Source organism: Podarcis liolepis (genome assembly GCF_965112155.1).
Source record: "Podarcis liolepis genome assembly, chromosome: 3".
Lineage (NCBI taxonomy): Eukaryota > Metazoa > Chordata > Lepidosauria > Squamata > Lacertidae > Podarcis > Podarcis liolepis.
The window spans coordinates 40,961,025-40,987,270 of record NC_139557.1 but is presented as its reverse complement, the minus strand read 5'-3'; the positions used below and the strand labels follow the sequence as shown (position 1 = coordinate 40,987,270).

General features: G+C 42.9%; 1 protein-coding gene across 2 annotated transcripts in view; it reads left to right on the top strand.

Annotated features, from left to right (window-relative positions):
• The window catches only part of IMPG1 (interphotoreceptor matrix proteoglycan 1), an 83,347-nt gene that overhangs the window by 53,852 nt on the left and 3,249 nt on the right, over positions 1 to 26,246 (top strand). Inside the window, exons 12-20 of one of the 2 annotated variants that reach the window (XM_083497428.1) lie at positions 723 to 970; positions 1,531 to 1,607; positions 3,571 to 3,910; positions 15,299 to 15,837; positions 17,725 to 17,944; positions 22,831 to 23,041; positions 25,376 to 25,543; positions 25,638 to 25,819; positions 26,085 to 26,162. In XM_083497428.1, the coding sequence (XP_083353554.1) occupies positions 723 to 970; positions 1,531 to 1,607; positions 3,571 to 3,910; positions 15,299 to 15,837; positions 17,725 to 17,944; positions 22,831 to 23,041; positions 25,376 to 25,543; positions 25,638 to 25,819; positions 26,085 to 26,110 (2,011 nt within the window). In that variant the 3' untranslated portion in view covers positions 26,111 to 26,162. The other variant, XM_083497429.1, reaches the window with a different exon arrangement.

Here is a 26,246-nt window from a genome sequence, read left to right as displayed (position 1 = left end):
AGCACTAGTTATATAATAAGTGCTGTTCAGTAGCTGCCCATGCCATGTGTACCACCCTGCAGTACAATTAGAAAAGCAAGGGAAGTGCTTGGAGAAGAATATTGCTATTTGAATGCTGAGGAAATGTAGTCATTCTGTTTAGGAGATACTGGTTAGAAAGGCATCTGGTTTTCCATGCAAGTGAGAAGCAAAGTTCATTTATTATGCTAAATGGGATTTTAAGCATCTTCCCCTTCACAAACACCTACCTGCATGCCTCAATCCAAACTAGGAAGGATGGGAAATCTAGTTTTTATATTTTGCATCATTGATTGTGTTGGATTGTGGATTAAATGTTATTTTCCCTTGCTGATATTTTAATGTGTTGGTTGCCTGGAGAAGGCATTTCAATAATTTAGCCAAGTTGACCTTTACATGACTGGAGTGAGTCATATCTCAAGAGCTCCTGTTAACTCGCATCAGTGGCAATATCTCCTAACCCATCTCAGTCACCATAAAAGCAGTGTCACTGGGTTTTAACTAGTGAAGAGGGCTGGGTGACCGAGGGAAGTTGTGACTCATTGCTACTAACTTAGATTAGCAAGCTAGCCAGTGAAATCAATCACCTAATGACAAGCAGGTCTTCCATGTCCTCCTCTATTACTAAACCAATTTCAGTGAAATATGAACTTGGCACAGGTAAAAGCATTTATCATTTACTTAGTTTCCTCCCACACCCAAAGGTCAAGCAGCACGGTAGCTCGGTATGTCATCAACTTTGAGAGAGAGGAGTCCGAAGTTAAAGGTCCTGCAGATGACATCTCAACTATCAGCTCCAACAAGATTGAAAATGAAAAAGGTTCTATTAGTACGGAGGGCGAGATACCAGCAACTAAACCGAGAGTGACAGACCTTCAGCAGATGGTTGCCATGGCACTACAGGAAGATAAGTCACTGTCCATGGATCTTGGGACACTTCAGTTTGCTGACGGTCAGTCAATCAGATTTTCCTCTTTGTGAACTAGGGATCCAGTTGAAAATGACCTTGCGCTGTGCATCATTGATTCCCTCTGAGGTTGCAGAGATCCAGTAAAATGAATAAATATATGTAGGAATGCAGCAAATGGATTTGAACAGCACATATATTGCACAAGCGTACCACATTTGTCAGCGAGCTAGAATTAACTGGCGCTTTGAGCCAAATAGACACTCAGTAGTAAACCCAGACCTGTTGCTGTGTAATGGGAACAATGGCCTTGCAGTGTGGACATCCTGAACAATCTGAGTTCATACTGCTCCTTCCCATTAGTTAATTTAGAGAGAAAGCTCAATTCTCTGGAGTAAGCAGCATCTTTAAAATTTAAATTCATATTGAATGACCAACTCTCTCCCCCCCTCCAGCTCTGTAATTGTATTTGTCATGTGACATTACTCAAGTTTACAGCATAGCACCTTATATAACATTTTGCACACTTTGATCAGTAAGCATGCTTCTTGTCATTTATGCAGATTTACTGAAAAAAATCCCTTTGCATTTGTCTCATTTTGCAGAAACCATTAGGCCATCAAGTGCCGTAGATAATGATATCCAATCCATGGTAACCGATGGTGTCGCTGGACCTGGGTTGGTGAGTAAATTTTCCTGCCTTTGTTCCTTAAGGTAAGATATATACCAGGAACCCAATAAACTCATTTCAAAATAAAACTTTGACTGTGAATATGAGTAGCATCCAACAGACCCAGGCTGCTATTATATCTTCTCTGTCAAATACAACTCCTTCTGCTTCACGCAATTTTCGTCCCCCTCCCCCTGCCATGTGTTCACATCCTATGAAACCCTAGTGCTGGAGTGAACTTTTCAACACTGTTGTTTTTAAGGCAAAGTTTCCAACACTCAGCCTCTTGCCCTCCCGATCCCCCGCATAAACTCCTATTTTGTGAACTTGTATATTTTATTCCATTGGTGGCTATTAAACTTTGTTTGCTAAACCAAAACAGAGCTCATCTGCCCTAGTTTTAAAAACTAGCAAAGGAGGGAGAGCCAAGAGGTTACTGCCCCTTCTACCATTTATCTCAGAGCAAATCTATGTCTCCCATGGTGGGAGGAGGCAACAGATACTAAAAACAAAATCTGGAGCATGCATGACTTGTGGCACCAAAAAACAAAATGTGTTTATTTTATATTGTTTCTTTATTGATCATGTGAAAATGTCATATAGCAGGAGTGACCTACCTGTGACCCTCCATATGTTGTTGGGCTCCTACTCCCATCAGGCCCCACCAGCATGGTCAATGATGATGGAAGGCATGGTCCAACAATATCTGGAGGGCCGCAAATTAGCCACAATATCTGTGGTTTCAATGATATGTTGGATCCAGGAAAGAAGAAGGTGGCCTGTTACAGATGGGGTTGACTCCTCTTGAAGGATCAGATCTGTAGTCTGGGGGTACTCCTTGATTTGACCTTGTCACTGAAGGCCCAAGTGGTATGTGGTATGGAGTGCCTTTCTCCAATTGGGGCTGTTTCACCAGTTATGACCATTCTTGAATAGGGAATGGCTTGGCCATAGTGATCCATGCTCTAGTAAACCTCCTGTTTGGAGCACTGCAGTTTACTCTGTGTAGCATTGTCCTTGAAGATGGACCTATTATAAAGTAACAGTTCAGCCTTAAATGCCTTAAGACCCAGTTACCTGAAAGATAGTGTCTTCCCCATATTGTCCTGCCTTTGATGTTGGCTGTGGAGGCTCTTCTGGTACTGCCAATGTCAACTGAGAACAAACAATGAATGTTTATTGTTCGTTTACAGATAGTTGCCTTGGTGATACTATCTTGTGTCTATTGCAGTAGTCATTGTATCACCACCCTGTTCATTGTTTTAGTGTTAACTGAGGCCAGGATATCTATGACCCTCTCCTATAGACAGACCCACCAAGGGTCTTCTCAGCAATAGCACCCTGGGCTATGGAATATTCTCTCCCCTGAAGTCTAGCTGGCACCTACTCTGTCAGTTTTCTAGTGCCAGATGAAGGCACTTCTCTTCCTTCAGAGTATTTTGAATATTTGTGAGAGGACAGGTGAACGTGTTAATGTTACGTTTATATATTTATATTGTTATGAGCCACTCCAGGATCATATGTGACAAGTAGTGTAATAATAAACTCTATAAATAAAAATACATACATGTTTGCGCGCACATACGTACACAGTTGTAAAATATTTTCTGGAGTGTACCTGTATACATTACACCAGAGTTTCCCAAACTTGGGTCTCCAGGTGTTTTTGGACTACAGTTCCCATCATCCCTGACTATTGGTCCTGCTAGCTAGGGATGATGGGAGTTGTAGTCCAACAACAGCTGGAGGCCCAAGTCTGGGAAACCCTGCATTACACAGAGGCAACCCCTGGTTTGCAGCGCAGTTTATAGAAACCAGAGCAAATCAAGGTTCTATAATGTACACTTAAATCATAATAGACAAGCACTTAGCAACCTTAACGTGTGGAATGGCCTTCCATGGACCACAATTAAGTATCATAGCAATTGTTCCTCTCTTCAGGTTTTCTTCATCCTTTCTTTCTTCTCTTTGCTAGACCTCTGAAGTACCACTGGTTTATGCAAGTCCAGCAACAGTTAATGACATTGAGGATACAAACCTCATTCTAGATTACCCAATGCCCACAGTGCCTTTCAATGCCTTGGATAGTACTGGGGTTCCTCTCAGACCAGGAGATCCTGATTCACCTCCTCCAGCAGATCAATCAGCCAGCAATGATTTAAGCCCAGCCTTTTCTGAGATGCCGACTGAACAGTTATTCACACCCGCAACATTTACTGCTGGTATCTTTCAGGAGGTTAGCGATGAGGAGAGTGAAGATGAGAAGATGAAAGACCAGGTCCCCAGCACAGACTCAACAATCCTCCTTGATCAAGGTAAGCGATTTAGTACCTTTCCAGTACAGGAGATCCTGTGTTCATACCGTGTGTTGACAGTAAGCAGATAATGGCATTATATGTAAAATGTGCATTTACTGTTGCAGAAAGGCTTGCATTTCCCTTCCAGACATCTTTAATGAACTGTGCTTATAATAATGTTTAGCATGTATATACTGCATGTCAAGTGTTCAGTGCTACTCATGTACATTATCTCAGTTAATATTACAACACTCTGGTAAGGTGAGCAAGAATTATCATCCCTATACTGTACTGCAGGTGAAGTGAGTGGGAAAGCTGAGGCTGAGAGAAAGCAGCCACATGTTGATGTCACACTGCACTGTAGTTTAGTGCAGCATGAATGGGCCTGGCCCCCTCCAGACAGATCTATACAGGGCAAACCATTCAGATAACCCAGTCGGAAACAGTTTAGGGCTTTAGGCATGTACAAAAGCCTTAAACTTGGAATGGCAGTAGCGTATTGGCAGCCAATGCGGTTCTTTAAAAAACGGTTTTTAATTTTTTTCATTAAGCTTCCTTAGTCAGCAGCCTAAGCACTGTATTCTGCATTAGCTGCAGCTTCCGTACCAATCTTAAAGGTTGCACCTCTTAGAACGCATCACAGTAGCCCAGTCCTGATGTTACCAAGACAGTGTGGCATGGTTAGTGTGACCCAAGAGCAGTCATACCTGCAACACCAATCGAAGGTGGTAAAAGGTGCCATTCCCACCACCTGGGCATTCTGCACACCTGCTCCTTCAGGCATAGTGCAGCATTATAAGTTGCCTGCGAGACTTGGAGCCTCCATCTTATTGGCATTTAAAGGTAAAGGGTAAAGGGACCCCTGACCATTAGGTCCTGTCATGGCTGACTCTGGGGTTGCAGTGCTCATCTCACTTTATTGGCCGAGGGAGCCGGCGTACAGCTTCCGAGTCATGTGGCCAGCAGGACTAAGCCACTTCTGGAGAACCAGAGCAGCGCACGGAAACGCCATTTACCTTCCCGCCGGAGCGGTACCTATTTACCTACTTGCACTTTGACGTGCTTTCGAACTTCTAGGTTGGCAGCAGCAGAGACTGAGCAACGGGAGCTCACCCCATCGCGGTTGATTCGAACCGCCGACCTTCTGATCGTCAAGTCCTAGGCTCTGTGGTTTAACCCACAGTGCCACCTGCATCCCATTATTGGCCCATTATTTAACTGGAGCTTATTAGCTCTCATCCCATTCGCCACTACATCCAGGCATTGATCCATCACTTTCATAACCGAGACGTGATTCAGATGTAACATAGAAACAGAAGCAGCATCACAGCTGGGGAAGGGAGGTTGGGACAGTGGGCAACCAGCAGCTGCCCAGCCAGGCTGCCAGGTGATGTGGGACCTGCCTCTTTTCAGTGTGTTATTTTCATGATCTTGATGTTCTCTGCAATTGCATTCATAGGCATGTTAATTGTCCCAAAATATAACATCGGAAATGAAATACCTCAGCGTGGTTTGCACAAGTTAGCATTCTTTTATTCTGCAAATCATCTCTTTGGTGGTCTGCATTCTGTAGCCTTCCAGGGTACTCTGGCACCCTGGGTCTGGAGCCTTTGCCTGAATGCACTGTAGGATTTTCAAAGCCTCAGCTGGGATCTGCAAAGCAGTTCCATTTTTCTTCTTTCACATTGCTGTCACTCTCAATTTAATGGGGCTCCAGGTTTGCTGGAATCATCATGAGGTGCATGAAAAATGCACACGCGTCACTGGGATCCTATAAATTTTCAGCATCTCAGAGCAGAGTGGCCAGTTCATGGCAGCAAGGAAGTGTTAAGATGCTGAATGTGAGGCAGCCTTTCTTGGCATACATCTGGCAGTTTGTTGGGAGTCAAGATTATCACTGTCCCTTTCAGAATAAGGTTTACGAGGGCAAGGTAAGAAACTTGGCTTCCCAGGAAGCTCATTGTTCACACAAGAGAAAGTGATCCAAGGTGTTTTCTGTTAGGGCTTGTGACAAAATACTCAGACAGGCAGTGATGAAATGGAAGTTATACACTCGGGGGGTATGAAGGGATTTGCTGTAACTCATTCAGCTGACGGCAAAGTGACAGCAATTCCCAGTCTGCTTCCACATGTGATACATTAGCTGCATTTCCCTTATCTGGCTTTCTGGTTTGCAGCAGCTAACAGGGTACTCTGAAATGCTTTCCACAGGCAACGGAGGAAAAAAATAACTGTGCCAACAAGCTTAAACAATCATATCTTGGTTTATTAAGCTGAGATTGTCAAAGGGCTTCTGTCCCCTTTACCCAAGCCATAGTTAAATCTGGGAGCTTTTAATAAACCGTAGTTTCCCAGTTTTGGAATGTTCCAAGATAATAAACCAACTTCAGTTTGTAGTTTAGTATCCCGGATTGTTCCAAAACTAATAATCCTAGTTTCGGATGGAACAGGAAACTGGTTAGTTAGATGCCTCATTGTTTAATCATGGCTCACAACAGAGGCAGTTTAAGGGCAGAGCAACCAGTTGGTCACCATGCTGCTTGGGGCGCCATGATGATGCTGTAGAATGGAGCATGAGAGGCGGGGGGGGGGCACTGGATTTTATCAGCGCACAGGGTGCCACTGAAATTTGAGAGCTCCAAGTCTGCCATTGCTCGCAGCAAAGGGGCAACAGGTTCGTGTATATCTTTAAGCTGACGTATGATCGTTCAAATGTCATATTGTATGCCTCAGCACTGTGGACCTTAAAAGGAATGCGTAACCTCTCTCCTGTCGATTTGAAACTGACCATGTTTTGTGTTGAAATTGCTTTGATGATTACCGATGGTGAGTTTAGCCGACACCTGCAGCAATCTGTTTGCTGACATCGTAAAGACTAAAACTGCACAGTCCAAATGATAGAGTGTATGGTGGCTTTTTTCCACTTTATTGGCAGGGGCTGCTACTTGGCATGAGCTGTTGGAGCACCTGGAATATACCTGTAACACCAATCATTCCACCATCTTCTCTCCTTCGTGTAGCGCTTTGTAACAAAATGAAGCTGCATTTTCTGGGCAGCTCAGTGTGTTGTAGGCACGCTTCTACATGAACTAACTGGGGGAAAATACTTGAAAACAAAGAACTGTTTAAATAAGGGAAACTATCAGTTCTCATTTGATTTCCAAGTACATGGAGGCAGATTATTCATGCAAAGGGGCCCATCTCAGCGCTTACAGAATGCTGAACAGATCAAAACAAATATGGTTTTCTTTCAGACATCGTGGACACAGCCTGCAGGCAAATGCAGCTTTCGTCTCCATCTCATTAGTTTGTAGACGTTGTCACAAATCTGTCTCATGTTCCAGATTGCTGGATTTTAGACAAATCCTTTGTTTGTTTTTAAGTGGGCTGACAGGTATTAGTGCTTTTGGTTCCTTAACCAAAGTAGCAGAAGGGAATTATTCATTTCAGAAATGATTTGAAACAAACATTATGCTAAATAACTTGCTCCTATTCTATTCTGATCTAGGAGTAGCCTTACCATGAACTGATGGGAAGTAATTTTCTCAGCAACAGATTCCAGCTAGAGATGCCCCTTTGGTTCCTCCAAACTTCATATTTTGATCTTTTTTAAAAATATATATATTAATGACTAAAGTGGGCCCAAGATGGAGCAGACACTTAAGCTGAATACACTGGCATAGCCATGATGGTGTGGTTTTACCTTATGAAAACTATTCCCCCTCTAGCGACCTAGTGTTATTTGCTGAGACAAAGGGCAATATTGTCATCCATTCTAAATAAATACAAGGGAAGGTAAACAGTGCAGGACAACAGAATCCAGCGCTCAGATTATGTGGAAAGAAGATAAAGTCACAGGGCATTTGAACATCGTGGGCCCCCCAAAAGTGCATTTTGTGGTCTAGAGTGTGTGAGGTTATCACCCAAAATGGCCACCACAATCTCCTGCAAAAAAAACCCCAAGTTGTCCCATTTTTACCAGGGCCCTTGGCAGGTATGTGAAGTACATTCGTGCTTAAGTTACCACTGGAGAAGTGTGCCACTGTTTGTGGGTGTAAGTGCAAAAGTGTCCGAAATGACATGAGACACGGGACCTTTTAAAAATTCTTTTGGATGAGCAAGCCTTGTCAGGTAAGAACTCCGATTTCATTATCCTTACATTTAGTTCTTACAAATTCTGTTTGATCACAAACTGACAAAGTCATTGTTAACGTTTTCATCAGGAGCACCACCCACTGTCTGCCAATATCATTTCCTACTATAGATGTGTTGAGAATGATCTGGCTGAAGTCAATGCTTTGAAGATAGAAAAAGTAAGTCCAGCTATGTACCTTTTATGAGAATTACATGAAGTTTTGATGAATATAAGGCTTTCTGTTTCCACATCCAGATGGATAGATGATGATAGATGATAGATAGATGATAGATAGATAGATAGATAGATAGATAGATAGATAGATAGATAGAGATAGATAGATATAGATATAGATATAGATATAGATATAGATATAGATATAGATATAGATATAGATATAGATATAGATATAGATATAGATATAGATATAGATATTTTTTGTGTGTATGCTGCTTTAAGGTTAGAAAGCTTTTCAGCCCTGGGAGTTGAAACTCTGAAAGCAATATTAGATTGTATGTGCAATGGTTATTTTGGGGGTTTGGGAGAAGCAACATGCAATTTCAGCAGCAGCACAGGGTATTGTAATAAAGACACTGATCTTGATGTTTTCAGACAGCTCATATTTCTATGTTCAAACATCCATATTTTTTGTCAGGTTTTTTTTTTAAGTCAGTCATTATTCTGTAGTTATTGTTTTCTGCAAAAGGACTGCTGTACAGATACATTTCAAGAATACGTTCACAACTTTCAGGTTAGATATAAACTTTCCTTCAATAACACATTGCTGCTTTCATCTTCATCCAAGATTCAGCCCAGCTATTTTCCCGAAAAGCACTGTGCAGTTCTATGCATGCTTACTTGGAATTTAGTCCTGCTGAGTTCAGTGAGGCTTCTTATTGCCAAGTAAGTATGCAGACAATTGCAGCAGCATCATGATTGACTATAGGCCAAAGTTGCACATTTTCTTCCACACAAATGTTCATTCAAAGGAACTCTGGATGTTCCCAACATGTGAAAGGGTGGGAGAAACAATTGGAATTTCAAATCAAGATCCTTCATAGCCAGTCATCCTTTATAGGTTATGCCTTAAATCCAACCTTAAAATGTACTTCAAACACACCAATATGTGCCAGGGCTAATGTGCCCTAGGTATTGAGAAATAACAAATAGTTTTAGTCCACCTAATTGAAGAGAAACAGGCATTACAGTTGAACCAGTAGGATTGGTGTTCTTCAGTTTCTAATTTTCTGCTTGCTTTTTTCTTTCTCTTTTAGGAATTTTGGCTTATTCTTTCACGTGTTTTGTGCCTTGTTGACTCCTGTCATTGCTCCATCCAATAAACGCTGATACCATAGAGCTACGTTTCCGGGTATTAAATGAGCCTGTGAAAGGGTTTGCCATAATGTTCAATATGTCATATAGCAAATGAGAAACAAAGGGTTTAAGCATCCTATTTAAGATTTGATTTGGAATCACGTCTCCATTTACAGAGAACATGCATTGTATTGTTGCACACCCCTCCAGTCTCCAAGCAATGCGAGATTCCAGGGGTTCCAGGTGTTTAACCAGGCTCCGTTTGCTTTGGGGAATGAGGCACAGCAGAGACTGTGCTGTCTTTATGATATATCATTTATTTACATACATACACAACCTGAACCTGGAGGGGTTCACAGCACTAACACTCCAAGAAGGTCTTGCTTCTCCCATAGGCGCAGCCTTGGATCCAAACAGACTTAAGACATCATGCTCATGCTCTCCAGCTTGCTGACTTTAACAGCCTGACACCTTTTTGTCCTCCCAGGTCACATCACAGCCAGCTCTAAAAACTCTCCTTCAAACTTCTAACTAACTCTGAGTTGAGGGAGTGCCCCCTCATCTGGCATAGAGCCCCCTGTCTTTGGTTTCCTAATCGCTCATTGTCTTCCTTTTGTTCTCCTAATGGCTTGTCTCCCAGACGACTACCTCATCAGGAAACTGGTCTGGCTTATATTTTAACATTTGCTGAATCCAGGGGTTCAGTGTCCGGCACCCAGAAACTTATAACAGCAGGGAGCCTGAAGCTCATAACACAGGGGATTCTGGCACCCACAAACTCATAACAATGTACTGAGCTTGTCAAAATATAATTTTAAAGTGTCACCAAATAGTATGCTTACACAAACAAGCAGAGTTATTTTAGTTCTTTACACTTCTTTTTTTAACCTTCTGTAGATAGCTTCTTGGCCCCCTTGTGACCTCTCTCATTTTGAAAAATGTTAAGTATGCTGAGAATCAGGCACTCCCTCATTTTGAATAATGTTAAGTATGCTGAGAATCAGGCACTCCCTGCATTTGATTACTATTTTTGGTAGTGTTTTGGAGCAAAGGTCATATTTTTGTTGCCACAAGTAGCTTTCCATCAAAATGCTCTGCAACTGCTAAATGTATATGTAGCAGCAAGGTGTAATCCGAAAGCCAGTGACAAACAGTACAGTGGTACCTCGGGTTAAGTACTTAATTCATTCCGGAGGTCTGTTCTTAACCTGAAACTGTTCTTAACCTGAAGCACCACTTTAGCTAATGAGGCCTCCTGCTGCCGCTGTGCCACCAGGGCACAATTTCTGTTCTCATCCTGAAGCAAAGTTCTTAACCCGAGGTGCATGGTTCAATTTAGCAAAAGTTGTTCACTGGCTTCTAAATTCTCATTCTAAGATCTTCCTAGATCATTTCCTTCAGGACTCAGCTGCTTAGGGCTAAGCTACCCTGACCCCCTGTGACATCAGAGCAGCTAAGCCAGAGGGGACACAAATCTTTCAGAAATATTTAACTTGAGGCTGTGTTTTAAAAGATACTGTCCCTGTTCTTCCAGCAACACTATGTCTGCATGCTGAAGTGCATGCTGTTGGTAGAAGCTGAGAGAGAGAAAAGGGTTAGACATCGTACATGAATGTAAGAATCCACCCACAGTTCTTCAGTATGCATACCTACTTGCTGCTTACGTATTTCATTTTCGGTCTTTCTAGAAATATAATTGAAATGTACTTTTGGGTACAGGATTCCAGTGTTAACAGCTTTTACCTGGAAATTTACCTATAGATTCTAAATCAAATGAATAATATTCTGCCCTGAGAGTTCTGTCCAAACAGAGTTAGGTGTGCTTGAACTTGTTTAAATTAGTGGACTCAGTCCTTTTTTTTTCTAGAAAAACTGGTGCCGGTACTCACCATGCAAGGGAGGGCTATCGGACACTGCCAGAGCATCATAGGCGCCGACTCCATGGGGCCTGAGGGGGCCCGAGCCCCCTCAAAAATTCGTTTGGGGGGGCTCTGCCCCCCCAATAATCTCGGGCGCCCCTCCAGCAGAGCGCCACCGCCGCCCCTCCCCCAGCCCAAAATGCACAGGGTCGGGCTGCATGCCTCCTGCCCTCCCTCCCGAGCAAAAGCTCCACCCAATTTCCTTCGGAGCTGATTAATAGGCGCAGCACGCTCTCTCCTATTCGCTCACGAGGAGGCGGCGCCACTTTATCTGCATATTCATGAGCTTATTTATTATTCATGAGCTTTCCCGGGCCCCCCCAATATTTTTTATAAATCCGCGCCCCTGCAGAGCATCATGTCTCTGTCCCTAAGCTGGGGAGAAACTTCTCTGGCTTTGGGAAGGAGATGTGAGGCTCTGATTTGGGGCAGAAAAATACACCGTCAGGAAAAAAAAAGCACTGAGTGGACTTAACCCAGATTTAACACTCTGTTGGATTGTGACATGTGCCTTTTTGTTCTTAAACTACATGTTGCTTTCTATAATGTTTTGGTAGTCCTTACATATTCTTTTTTTTTTTTAACAGCACTTGAGAGGCAACAAAATATAAAAGCAAAACAGGAAGTTGAGTTATGGCTAAAGGATTCTTTCATAGGCCGCCTCTGACCTGCAATTCCCCTCCTGTCATATTAGCCATCTAATTAGACTCATGCTGTTTTGGTACTGTAATAGAATTCAGTGGCATGGCTCTCACTTTATAATCCTTTCATTAGGAAACACTAATTCTCTAAGCTGCCCAAAATAGTTAAAGTACAGTAAGCAGAAATAAATAGTGCATTCCCAGAAAATACAGTGGCAAATAATAAGCATACTGTAATGATTACATTTTTTTCATGAAATGAATTTCTTCACAATACCAGAGAAAGTATTAATAATGAAGATGCAATTTCAATCTATCTTGTGTGCGTGTTAGATGTTTTATTACCAACTGATTATATAATAGATTCATATGAAAACTTAACACAGAAATATTACTACCTTGTATAGTAAACTACTTCTATTCCTGTGAAACCTAACTTCTCTCCCATATACAGGCAACAACCATTTTGCACGTACCCGACTGACATGCGGCTACCGACACACACATCATTTTCGGCCCAGGAAAGGGGTGGAATGGGCAGAATGGGGTGGGGGCAGAATGGGCTTATGCGCTGACACAACTCCCCCATACAAATGGGGAGTTGCCTGCATTGAATCACAGGGATCCATTTCTGTAAGTCATTTTTGTAATTTTTTGGTATCCTTCACCATAGCTGTCCATTTCATAATTTTTATCTGTTCCCATAAATTGTTCATTGGTTCTGTTTTAGAGAAGTTTTGCATATAACATTTTTTTCTGTTGGTGAGTATATAAATTTATTTTCTACCTGGCATGCTCTTCAGTATAGTTTGCCATAGAATCATAGAATTGTGGAGTTGGAAGGGGACCACGAGGATCATCCAGTTCAACCCCCTGCAATACAAGAGTGGATGGGTGGCATATAATAATAATAGTAATAAAACCAACCATGGGGCTCGAATCCACAACCCTGAGATTAAGAGTCTCATGCTCTGCTGACTGAACTATCGCAAAGCTTTCATGTAAGGTCACCAAACCCCTGGAAGCTATTTTGATAGATGATCTTAGGAATGTGTGTTTAGGGACAAGGTTTATAGCCTCTGTATGCTGTTAGGTCTTCTCAACCTCACCTGTTGCCCAACCTGTTTGCGGTTCAGATCAGTAAAGTTACTCAACTTTCTAGGTACTTGGTGGTGGTGGTGAGAATATTAAGTTTATGAAGTACAGCTTTTTAGAATGTATAAGCTAAAAAAGTTTCCATTTTCCTAAGTAGTAGTAAGCCTATCTGCTTTTTGTAGGGGGGTGATGCCACAGTCTGGCTAATAATTCTCCCCCACCAACTTGAGCACTGAAGCTCCCAGCTTCTAAGTCAATAGGTGACAATGAGAAATATCTGAGAAACAGGCTCCATAGAGCCAGTGTCCGTGCACCACTGATATTTGTCCCCACCTGTTGCTGCTGTAGGAAGCACTCCTGGTAAGGGGTCTCTAAACAGTGATTATATAGGGTGAGTGAGTGTAACGTAACTTCAAACACATTTGCCAGAAGCACTGCAATATCAGAACAAGTCAGTAGCATATGAGAAATGATGGCAGAGACTTGAGTTATTTGTTTTGCAACACTCACTAGGATTGTGGAGGGGAATAAACTGCAGATCAGACCTAAATATATTCACAAAAAGCAAGTAAATCACTGTGTTCAAACAAAATGTAAGTTATTCCACCATATTCATTCATTTGCACCCAGTCACACTCAGAATTACCTAAACAAATGTCAATAGCAACCCACTTCTGTGTCTTGCAACCACTCAGCCTTTGACCAAGGTATGTTGGCAAGTTATTAAGGAAATATTGAATCAGTGAATTTGTGGAATAACTGAAGAATGTGCATAAGTGTATTCAGCAAATTTGTATTGACTACACTCTAGGAGATAGTCAGCTTCACCATTTTGATGTTCAAACCAAAGGCAAATCATTGTCATCTAATTTGCACCTAATTGCACATGCATCAAAGGTGCGACAGTTTGTCAAACCAATTAGTTGCTGAAGATTTAATCATAAAAATGAAGATTCTGAGCAAGAAATGTCAGCATAGCAACTTGTAGGACACAATACTACTGAAGCGAATTATTCTTGATATAATTGTCATCATCCCTTTATCTTTATGCTGTGCTCCTAATTCCCTTTCCTGTCATATTTCTTTTGGTTACAGACTCTTGAGTACTCTATATTTCTGTACAGAATACCAAGGCCTTTGCACATTTAGGAGAAAGCATGATTGGGAGGGGGCGATCTGTAAGGAGATTTGGTGACCTAAGATAAATTACAAAAGTAATCATTTAGCGTTATCATTACTAAAATAATAGTTTAGGGGGGAATATAAAAAGTGACACAATGGGTATCTGGGGGGCAGAAAAGGACTGCACCCATGGGCACCATCCACAGTGCCATGCATTCTGCCTGCTCTGCCATCCATGCATTCAGCACATTTGAAAAGGGCAGCCTTCACATATACATCTGAAGGAGTGTGAGCTCTCTACCTACTTGGGAACGTTCACCATGTAGGGTTTCAAATCATACACAGTATTATGCAGCTGTACACGCATAGGGTCTCCTTTTGAGATGACACACAGATTCATAGGAGCCAACTCCTAGGGGCCGAGGTCCCTTCGGCCTCCCCCAATAAAATATTTGAAGGGGCGGGGCCCTCCAAAGTTGATAGGCATTGCCATTCAAATGGTGTGCATGTGCCACGTCTGGTGGTCAATTATGTAAGGCAGGGCTTACCTCTCCCCCCCCCCCCCCAGATGTCAAATTCAGGTTAGGGCTAACCCAGGTGGTCCTTCCTCTGTATGCATGCACCAAATGCATGGAGGTGACTGTATGAACAGAGTTGAAGAAGTAGGCCAATTTTTCATCTGAATATGGTCCTTACTAGAATAAAGACAACAATGTTTGAGTTGACACATTAAGATTTTCCCTGTAATCCATGTTCCACATGCCTCCTCTGTTTGAATTAGTGGGTTTGTGGAAGAGGAGGCATGGGTAAGTTCAGGTAGAACTCATTCCATATGGATGGATGCCTCACTTTCACTCAGCCAGATGGTTAGCTAGAACACGGTTGTTCTGTTGGACTATTGAGACTATAACGGATTGGAGTTGAATTCCTGTTTTTATTTGCTGAAGCTTATTGACATTTTAATAAGGCACCCTGATTTGTATTTTGCTGAATTACTGTCATTTCAATTACCCGAATTGGATTTTAATTATTCTTTAGTCATCTTGTGTGCGTGTTTTCAGTGGAAAGTAGGGCATAAATGCCATAATAGGGAAACAATTCCGCTTTGACATCTTCCATTGCAGACCTTAAATGTGTGCTTTCTACAGTGTTGTTGTTCAACGTGTTGTTTCCTTTTTAGATGTAAAGATTACTGATGACCTGGAATCTTCAGGCGATGAGATTTTGGCTGCAATTACTACTATACCATATGTCATTGGTTCTCCTGCTCTTCCCACCTCTCTTCCTGAAGATGATATTTTGGGGCCTACAGATCAGATCATTTTATTGCCTGCTGTAACTACCAGTGGTCCTTCTGTTGTCATTGACCAGTCTTTCGAATCAACAAGCTCTGGGTGGGCAGTGACTGATGGTGGCATCCCTACAGGATTTGACATGGGGGTGCAAGATATTGCTACTGAACTAGATACGGTTGACATCATGAGGCCAGCAACAATTAGTGAGGATGGAAGTGGCTACTATGCACTGCCTGAAACTCCGGATATGACTCCAGCTCCTCCACTGAAGTACGTCACCACCAGCTCAATGACAACTGCAGCCAAAGGCAAAGAGCTAGTAGTCTTCTTCAGCTTGAGAGTAACCAACATGCGGTTTTCCGATGACCTCTTCAATCGGAGTTCCTCAGAATACAAAGCACTCGAACAGCAGTTCATGCAGCTGGTAGGTGGCAAAGAATTGGCTTTAATGCATTTATATTTGCAAGCTGTTAGGCGCCCGCCCACCCCCCCGGTGCCATTCCCCAAGTTAAAAACAAATTGCAAATAATGAAAAGCATTTTAAAAAGAAAACTGGCACCTACTCTTCTTACTACCCAACCTGTTCATGATGCTAATCACATGTGATGAAGGGCAGCAAAGAAATTTAATGATGATGATGATGATGTAGTTTCAACCTCATCCCTGCCTCAACTTGGGTTGGAAGAGGAAGTCAATTCACACTTAACGGCAAACCTAACCTGTACTTTCTGAAACAATTGTTGTTGTTGTGTAGTCGTTTAGTCATGTCCAACTCTTCATGACCCCATGGACCAGAGCACGCCAGGCACTCCTGTCTTCCACTGCCTCCCGCAGTTTGGTCAAACTCATGCTGGTAGCTTCGAGAACACTATCCAACCATCTCGTCCTCTGTTGTCCCCTTCTCCTTGCGCCCTCCATCTTTCCCAACATCAGGGTCTTTTCCAGGGAGTCTTCTCTTCTCATGAGGTGGCCAAAGTATTGGAGCCTCAGCTTCAGGATCTGTCCTTCCAGTGAGCACTCAGGGCTGATTTCCTTAAGACTGGAGAGGTTTGATCTTCTTGCAGTCCATGGGACTCTCAAGAGTCTCCTCCAACACCATAATTCAAAAGCATCAATTCTTCGGCATCAATTCTGAAACAATAGAAAACCCCAAACACACTAATTTTTCAAAATCCGCACTTCCCTGAATTTTATCAGGTTGTTCTTCATCTGAGTTGTGTATTTAGCTATGGTGGTGGTTAAAGTCTTCCTCTCTAACTGCGGCTCTATCACCAACACCTCTGGAAGAGGGGAAGCTGGAGAGAGAATATTTTAACTTCTCCCACAAAGCAGAGCCCAGCAGGCATGAGAGGATAGGGCCTCCCTTTTAGGTGTGCATGAAGGGAAACCAGCACCAGAAGATTAAAAAAATGACATCCCTTGAACTACCTTAGCTACCACTGATCACTCCTGCTGCCATTGCAGGGCGGGACTCTTTTGGCTTCCTAAGCCGGAAGGCTGAGGTTGGAAGTGTGAATAATCATAGCTGGAGGGTGCTAGCTCTCCTTGCCACGAAAGAACATATAAAACATGATCAGTTATTGCCTATGCAGTGCAGAGCTCCCAGTATACACAAGTACCTATTGTTGACTTTGGCAGCTGGGACATAAATATCCAAGACTTGCTTTTTCCTTTTAACAACTAACAACACGCAAAACCCTCTTGAAACCATAGAACTGCCTTGCCTATGGCTGCAATTCACATTTAAGCATGTTTAAGTCCCATTGATTTCTTTTTTAACTGAATTGCAGCCTATGAAATTTAATTAGAAGGAAAATCACACTCTATCTATCTTAATAGATTATTGAAGAAGATCTAACCAGAGAGACAGTTAAAGACTAACTGAGAAACTTAACCTGGTAGTAGATGTAAAGTCTGCTAATAAAGTCAGTGAAACAGAGCAGTTGATTTATGTTCCCTAAAATGAAAAGTGAAAATAAGTGGAATCAATGATACATGGGCAGTGATAGAGGACTTAAAAGCAGGCATGTCCAAAGTCCATTTTGGAGGCCTAATCCTGCCCTCCGGTCGATTTAATCTGGCCCCTGTGGCAGTTTATTTCCTGGGGTAAAATTGTAAAAAAAAAACCTCAACAACTTCAATCCTAAAAGAAGCTCAACAACTCCAACCCTTTAAAAAAAATTAACAACTTTGGCTGACCCTCTGGTCGGCCCTCACGGCCCTTCACTTCATAAAATCTGGTCCTCTTTGAAAAGTTTGGACACCACTGACTTGAGATTTTCTTTTTTCTTTTTCTTTTTTCTCTTTGTAGCTTCTTCCTTACCTACAGTCCAACCTAACAGGCTTCAAGCAACTGGAAATACTGAACTTCCGCAATGGAAGTGTGATTGTCAACAGCAAAATGAAGTTTGCCAAGTCCGTGCCGTACAACATCACAGAGGCTGTCCATTGCGTGCTGGAGGATTTTTGTGATGCAGCAGCTCAGCGCCTTAACCTTGAAATTGACAGCTATTCCCTTGATATTGAGCCAGGTGATGTAAAAAATGGGGCAGTGGGGGAAGAAACATCGCTCTCCTGCAAGCATTTCACGATGTCGGTTGCTCTCTGTAGGACGGGTGGCCCGGGAAGAATGAAAAGCCCCAGGTTGTCTCTAAGTCATGATCAGGGTCCCTCCTGAGAACCCAGTGAAACATGGCACAGAGCCCAAGAGCTTAAATAGCTGCATTTTATCAACAGAAAATAGCAATTGGGGAAATGCGTATTTTGACAAGAAACATTGCTATTTATATATGCATTCTAAGCTAACACAAGGCACATGTTGTTTGCACTTATTTATTTGTAAAAAATGTAAAGCTCTTAAACATTCCTTAAAGGTAAAGGGTAAAGGGACCCCTGACCATTAGATCCAGTCGTGGCCGACTCTGGGGTTGCGGCACTCATCTTGCTTTATTGGCCGAGGGATCCGGTGTACAGCTTCCGGGTCATGTGGTCAGCATGACTAAGCTGCTTCTGGCGAACCAGAGCAATGCACAGAAACGCCGTTTACCTTCCTGCCAGAGTGGTACCTATTTATATACCTGCACTTTGACATGCTTTCAAACTGCTAGGTTGGCAGGAGCAGGGACCGAGCAACGGGAGTTAACCCCTTCGTGGGGATGCGAACTGCTGACCTTCTAATCGGCAAGTCCTAGGCTCTGTGGGTTAACCCACAGCGCCACCCGCGTCCCTAAGCATTCCTTAGCATGGACAAAAAGGTGCCTAGAGAGAAACTGACTATACTGCATATTTACTTTTATTGGGGGGAAAAGATGCATAGGCCAAAATCAAGGAAGATATTATTTTGCCCACAGTCCAAATGCAGTCAGTGGGAGTTCTGGCAAATGTTCTATGTACTTCACGCTTACAGAGAGCACCAACAGAATCACTCAAGAGTAAGAGGCCCATCCTGCCCAGTGAAGCAGCAGCAGGGATCTTGTGCCAGTTAAAGCTACTGGCTGGGAGGGCCCAGCCTGATGACTGAAACAATCCTTCTGCAGCTGCAGGTCTGTTGCAGCTTTTCATTGGGAGCAGCTCCTGTAGGGCTGTAGGGAGATTTCCTAGCTGTTCAGTGCCCTGGCCAATGTCCGGCCAAACATCATGTAGAACATGGCAGAGAACTGAGTCTCTCTTTTAATGAATTGACCTTTCCTACAAGTAAATCTAAGAGTAGAATGAAAACGGTGGACTCTTCTTCTTAGAATGTGCTCCCAGAATGTATCTCACATGTCCCAACATAGCCCAAGGATCACTTGGTTTTCTGGTCAACATGCTGTCATTGAGTTACTCTGCTGATTTGCACACACTTTCCTATGACAGCTGCAGCACTAAAGAGCATCTGTTTATTTGGCCACCCACTCTACAAAACTGGTGGAAGATTTCATCAGGCATTACAGACCTGAGTTCTCATTCCTTTGAAGGGTCACACTTCAGGAACATGGCATAATGGGCACTGAGTACCCTGCTGCGAGATAAGCACATGTTACATAGAGGTTATATGCTTGGGTGGAGGAGGAAGCTGAGTGTGCATTTTTAACAACAGAAAATTGTCTGCTGACCAAGGAAGGGTGAGGAGGCGGGCAGCCAGGCTACAGTAACTGAGAGAACCTTAATGCAGGCACAGACAGTAACTGTGAGAAATATCTCAAGGTGGCATAGCAACTGTGCAATGTGAACTCCTTGTCTGAAGTTGTGTGTGTCACTTCATGACTTTAAAATGTTGTCTTGACAACAGTCCTGAAGGATCCTCCTTCTACCTCACATCCTGGAATGTTGACGCCGCATTTAAATGAGATAAACAAGATGGGTGTTAAATTGTGTCCCTTTTCTGACTAGAGCAAAGTTTGTGGATTAAAATGCGAGATGCCATGCAGCCAAAAGCACTGTAAGCAAAACCATAGTTGACCATTTGTTTTTATGTACGTCTGAAGGGATGAGACACTGCAGTAGCCAGACCTCCTCTGGGGGTTCTTCAGCACTGCAGTTTGAGAAGGTTGTAGACATTTGGAGCTGGTTCAGAGGACAACGATGGTCAAGGGTCCTGCAAAGAAGTCCTATGAAGAACGGGTGAAGGAACTAGGTCTCTTTAGCCTGGAGAAGGGAAGACACAGAGGACATGATAGTTGTAGTCAGATACCTGAAGGACTGTCACCTACAAGAGGGCAGAGACATCTTGTCTGCTGCCCGAGAGGGCAGGTCTAGATCTAATGGGATTAAGTAACAGGATGACTTTATAAAAGGATTAGGCAAATTCCAAGAGGCTAAGGCTTCCAGTGACTACTAATCCTAATAGCTATGTTGTTCCTCCACTGATGGAGGCAATATACTTCTGAATACCAGTTGTTTGAAATCATCAGTCAGGTGTGGTTGTGCTCAGGTTCCATTTGTGGGCTTCCCACAGGCAGCTAATAGAACAGGATACTGAGACGAGATGGGCCACTGTTCTGATCCACCGGGGCTGCTCTCCTTCTGTTTTTATGAGGGTGGATGTCAACTGAACATTAGGAGAAAATAATTAAAGTTAAGAACAGTTCAACAGCGGAACCATTTCCCTGGGTGGCAGCGCATGAGATTCTTTGGAGATCCATCTCTTGGAGAATGCTCTTAGTCTGGATTTCCTGCACTGAGCAAGGGATGGGACTAAATTAGGGTTTCCCAAACTTGGGTCTTCAGCTGTTGTTGGACTACAACTCCCATCATCTCTAACAGGGGTGCCAACTGAAATAAAATATTGGGGGACCCAGGTAAGTCCCACCCCACATAATCAGTCACAAGATTCACAAACTATTTGAATGGCAACACCTATCAACTTGGGGGGGTCCCTTCAAATATTTTATTGAGGGGCCCTAGGAGTTGGCTCCTATGATCCCTGACCACTGTTCCTGCTAGCTAGGGATGATGGGAGTTGTAGTTCAAAAACAGCTGAAAATTTTGGGAAACCGTGGACTAGATGAATGAATGAACTATGAATGAAAACTGAAGTTGACAAATGCCTGATTGGTAGAAGTACAAATATATCTTGCTTTCCTATTATTTGTTTTAAGGGTAGGATGAAAACTCATTACTTGAAAAAATAGGATTATGTCTGAACCAACTTTGTTCCTAAGATTCTGCAGAAATATATAATCTCCAGATTAAAAGACAGCTTTTATTTCAGTGTTGCAAACTGAGTTGGGGATTGCTAACTATTACGGATATTCTAATAAATTCTGTGCAAGGCACACAATTACTTGAACCAGTTTCCTTAGTCAAAATAAAAAAATTCCTTCCTGTAGCACCTTAAAGACCAACTAAGTTAGTTCTTGGTATAAGCTTTCGTGTGCATGCACACTTCTTCAGATGCATGCACACGAAAGCTTATACCAAGAACTAACTTAGTTGGTCTTTAAGGTGCTACAGGAAGGAATTTTTTTATTTTGACTATGGCAGACCAACACGGCTACCCATCTGTAACAGTTTCCTTAGCATATCCTAAAGGATTTTTTAAACACTGTTACATTTGTGTTGTTTTGTTTGCCGTGACCCCCGCTAATTGATTTACGAACCTCAATCAGCGATTTATTACTGCCCGGCACGCTTCCACTCCGGCACCTCTCGTCACGGTTCAGCAGAGCTTCGCACAGCGTTGTAAACTGTCACGTTCCAGACAAACACACAGAGAGTCCAAGTTTGTCTATTTACAGCATTTATTCCAGCATTTCTCAGGATTTTCCAGGACTTTTGGCAGCCATGCCAAGACCTGCGTCTTTTCCCCACAGCTCACATCGTGGGACTGGCAAACTTTGCCCAAGCTCCGCCCGAGCTTCCAAAAGTGACGTCAGAATGGTGTAGCATCCTGGGAAAAGCTTAACCCGTTAAGTTCCAGCTCTCACAACATTCTCTTTTTTAGAAAGCCTGGGAGATATAAAATTAAAAGTTCAGTGTTGTGGGAAAATGAGAAAAAAGATCTACATACAGGTTCTCAGATATCTGGAGATGAGGCAGACTGCCAAGGAAACTGAGCCAAGTGACACACACAGCTATGCGTCACAGGCTTGTTTGGGTAGCAGACTATTCCAGAGAGGGAAGAGGACTCCTTTCCAGAAATAAAAGCCCTGCTGGATCAGACCAATGACTTGTCTTGGCCAGGATCCTGCTTCCCACAGTGGTCAAACAGTTGCCTTCAGGAATCCTACAAGCAGGGCATGAGAGTAGTAGCGCTCTCCCACAGTTGTTCCTAGCTAGTGGTTCTAAGAGTTGGGAGAGCTTCAAGATCTGATAATGCTGGTGGATTTCCAAAAAGATCAGTTAAGAAATCTTATGACACTTGGAGTATTTTAAGTATTAAAAAATAAATGTTAAAATAAATACCAGTGGTGTCTTTAGACCAGTGTTTCTCCAACTGTAGACTAGGAACCACTGGTGGGACTTGGGCCATTTTCAGGTGGGCTTCTCTGCCTAAGCTTGTCCAGAGCCTCCTTACCTGCCAGCCATGCCATAGCCTCATGGTTGTACTAATGCCAGCACTGGCAATTCCTTGCATACTGAATCAAGCTGGTTAGAACATGGGGTGAATTGTATTAAGACATGGAGAGGAACACTAGATACAGGGCTCCCATTATTTGTAATATGCAACTCCATTATTAGTCTGAGCATACGACTGTCACAGGCAGGAGAATCAAGTAAACGGAAAGCCAGATCACCAAAGAAAAGAATCCATAACTGCAGCTTGTAAATGCAAAATGATGCTGGCTCTTCTTCTAAGATGTATTTTACTGATAGACTCGTACTTGTGGGAGGAGCTCCCGTTTCCCTCCTCATTCAAGTGTAAGTTTTTGCCAAGTGTCCGTGGCACTGCAGCAATGGACCCATTTTTAAAAAAGATTATCCTTTTCTTTTACAGCTGATCAAGCGGATCCTTGCAAGTTCATGGGATGCGACGAATTTTCACAGTGCGTAAAGAACGACTGGACGAAAGAGGCCGATTGCCTTTGTAAGCCTGGTTATGTACGAAGAGATGGTCTGCCGTGCCGTAGCCTGTGTGAAATTGAGCCACACTTGTGTGTTAATGGTGGCAAGTGTGAATTGGTTCCAGGAAGAGGGGCAGTGTGTAGGTAAGTGTCATCACTATTATATTATTATATATTTACTTATACCCCTCTTTTTCCCTTGGCAGTGACTCAAGGCGGTTTAAAGGGGGGGGGATAAGAACAGCTAAAAACATTTTTTATGTAACTTATTTGTTTTAAAAAATCATTTAAAACAATTAAACACTAATCAAACACACACACACAATTAAAAACGTACAGATATTTATAATAACAGCAGCAGGGCACCAACCCTTTCATTAAAAGAAGTCTGTTCCTTGTCCTTTCAGAAGAGGAAGGAGCCAGTCTAGCTTCTCCAGGGAGGGAGTTCCAAAGTTTTGGGGGCAGCCACTGAGAAGGCCCTATCCCCACATCCCTACCAAGTATGCCTGTGAGGATGGCAGGACTGATTGTGATTATGAATACAGTGGTACCTCGGGTTACATACGCTTCAGGTTACATACACTTCAGGTTACAGACTCTGCTAACCCAGAAATAGTGCTTCAGGTTAAGAACTTTGCTTCAGGATAAGAACAGAAATCGGGCTCCGGCAGCACGGCAGCAGCAGGATTCCCCATTAGCTAAAGTGGTGCTTCAGATTAAGAACAGTTTCAGGTTTAGAACGGAACTCCGGAATGAATTAAGTACTTAACCTGAGGTACCACTGTATTGTGAATATCAGTGTTGCTGTAGAATTTGAAAGATATTATGGAATCTATTGCATCATGCAAACAGCATCACATGACAGAATGCAGCCATTATTCTTGGTTAGACATTGACTAGGGAGGGAACAGTGGTTTATGGCATCCATACAGAAAATTCCCAATTGTAAAGCTCTTTGGTAGCAGGACTGGGAAGATCCCAGGAGAGCTCCTGCTTGCCATAGTAACAGTACTGGCCTAAATGGGCCAGTGCTGTTATGCGCCTGTGCTCAGCATCAAGTTTTTGGTTCCCACATAGTCATGTTGACTTTCCACCTCCATTGTTTGCCATAACCTGGAATCTACTTCATGCAGCTCAGCGGAAAGGGCTTCAACGTTAAAGGTTATTTTTGTCAGATTTGAACATTGCATGTAGTTGTCAGCTGTGTAATGGACCAGGCGCTTTGTTTAGATTTAGCTCATTTTAAGAATCTGTAAATTGAAGGAGGTAATCTTGGGAGTTTCCTCGTAGCCTAGTTGATAGATACTGACAGGAAATCCTTCAGTCGCCTCATCAGGCATAATAGAAAAACAAAATAAAAATGCAAATCTTCCTATATTCAGGCCTGTTATGGAGAGAGGAATGCATGTGCTTTCTGGTAGCCTATGCACTTCTTCTGCTATTGCAAGGGACATGAGCTAGCAGAACGGAACACTTCCCTCCTCTCCCCTGAAGCCCCCTGCACACCCTCAAAATCAGCTCCAGGGGTTGAGAGACCCTCTGGAGAGCATTTTGAGCATGGAAGTGTCGCTGCACCAGCAGAACTCCACTGTGTTGCTTTGGATACAACCCCCTGCTTCTATATTCTAAAACTGGGAGGCTGGCCTTTCCTTGCCTCGCAGGCACCTCTTGTGAGGAAGACCTGCTCCAAGCTCTTTTCCTTATAGGACCTTCCACCACTCCAAGTGAGCATATGGAGCTTCATGAGGTAAGTATCTGAGGCTTCACCGTGCTTGTGGTGGGAGATGTCACCATATAGGAAATGAACCTGAATGAACACACATTTGCCTGTCAGCCACTTACACCACGTTATTATTAGCAATTCTATTACAGTGTTATTACCATAATTTATGTACATCATTTATAGCGCACTCTATAGCAGTCCTCAGGGTGTCTTACAAGAAGAAATCAAACAATTTAAAAGTTAATATGGAACCATAGAGTTGGAAGGGACCCTGAGGAACTCCCTGCAATGTAGGAATATGCAGCAGTCCTATAGGGGCATCGAACCTGCAACCTTGGCATTATCAGCACCACGCTCTAATCAACTGAGCTATCCTATAAATGACTGGCATTCAGTGGAGTCAGACCGCTTGTGGAATTGACATCCACATGAGCTATAGGACTTCCCCTTCACTCTCTTGCCCCTGTGTGCCTCCAAACTCCACCCTGAGTGGTTGTGGGGACCCTGGAGCATATCAGAGCTGGGGGGAAAGATAGGAAGGGGAAGTTCTACTGGGCCTACTCACACTTTGGGTGCCGGCTGATAAATATAAATGCAGCATAAAAAGGGGAATAAAAAGAAAAGTCCTAAAACCTAACACAGATTAAAGGGTTTAGGACAGGCATGGAGAACCTGTTTTGAACTGTTTTTCATGCATGCCCTTGGTCTTGTTTTGACATAAAACTGCTTTGCTTCCCTTTCCCTCCATGTTTTAGATGCCCAGCCCGTAGAAACAGCCGAGGGCGTTGTGCAAAATACGCTCCAGCACCTACCCGGTCCAACATCTCCAAAGCTTTGATGCTTGGCTTATTAAGCCTAGTTATTCTTCTCGTCACTTTAAAATATAAGTTGCGAAGAAAATGCAATACCAAGCCTAAACTGGAGTAAGCAGCTTAACCCTCCCCCAACAGTTTTTTGGAACTTTTAAAAACTACAGACAGGAAGTCTTACCCTAAACAAACATGTTCTGCCTTGTAGAGGTCCTCCTCTCAGCCAAAGCAACACAGAGAATGCTGTCAGAATTAATCCTGCCTTTGACCACCATGAACCCATCAGTAGTTTGTGTCATGGGCCATGTAACGTAAGTGCTTGTATCAGTCCTTCAGAGAGCAGTGATCAAGGAGCATTGCAAAAGCATGAGCACAGAACAGAGCATGGAGGTAAAATGCATGCAAATACTACTCGTTCCTCTTCAAAATGTGTCTTCTCTGAGTTGCCCTTGTTAACAACCAACTTCAACTTGCCTTTGGTGTTCCACAACTAAAAAGGACTAACCCTCACTGTCTCTAAAACCTCTTGTCACAGCTTCAGACCAGAACATTCTTGTTAGCACTTCTGCACTGTTAGCACTTTCTGCTCTAGCTTTTTGGCTTTGATGGCTTGCATAGCACGCAGTAAACATTCATATCCTTCTTTTCTTTACAGGCCACCTGATACAAAGCAAAGACTGATGAGTTAGTATCTGACGCCCTGGATTCTAGGCAACAGTCAGCGGACATAAAGGTTTGTGGTTTTTATTTTTGTAAATAGCTATATATTGTGTGGAAACCTCTAAATATATATACCTTTGAGAGTCAGAACCCACCC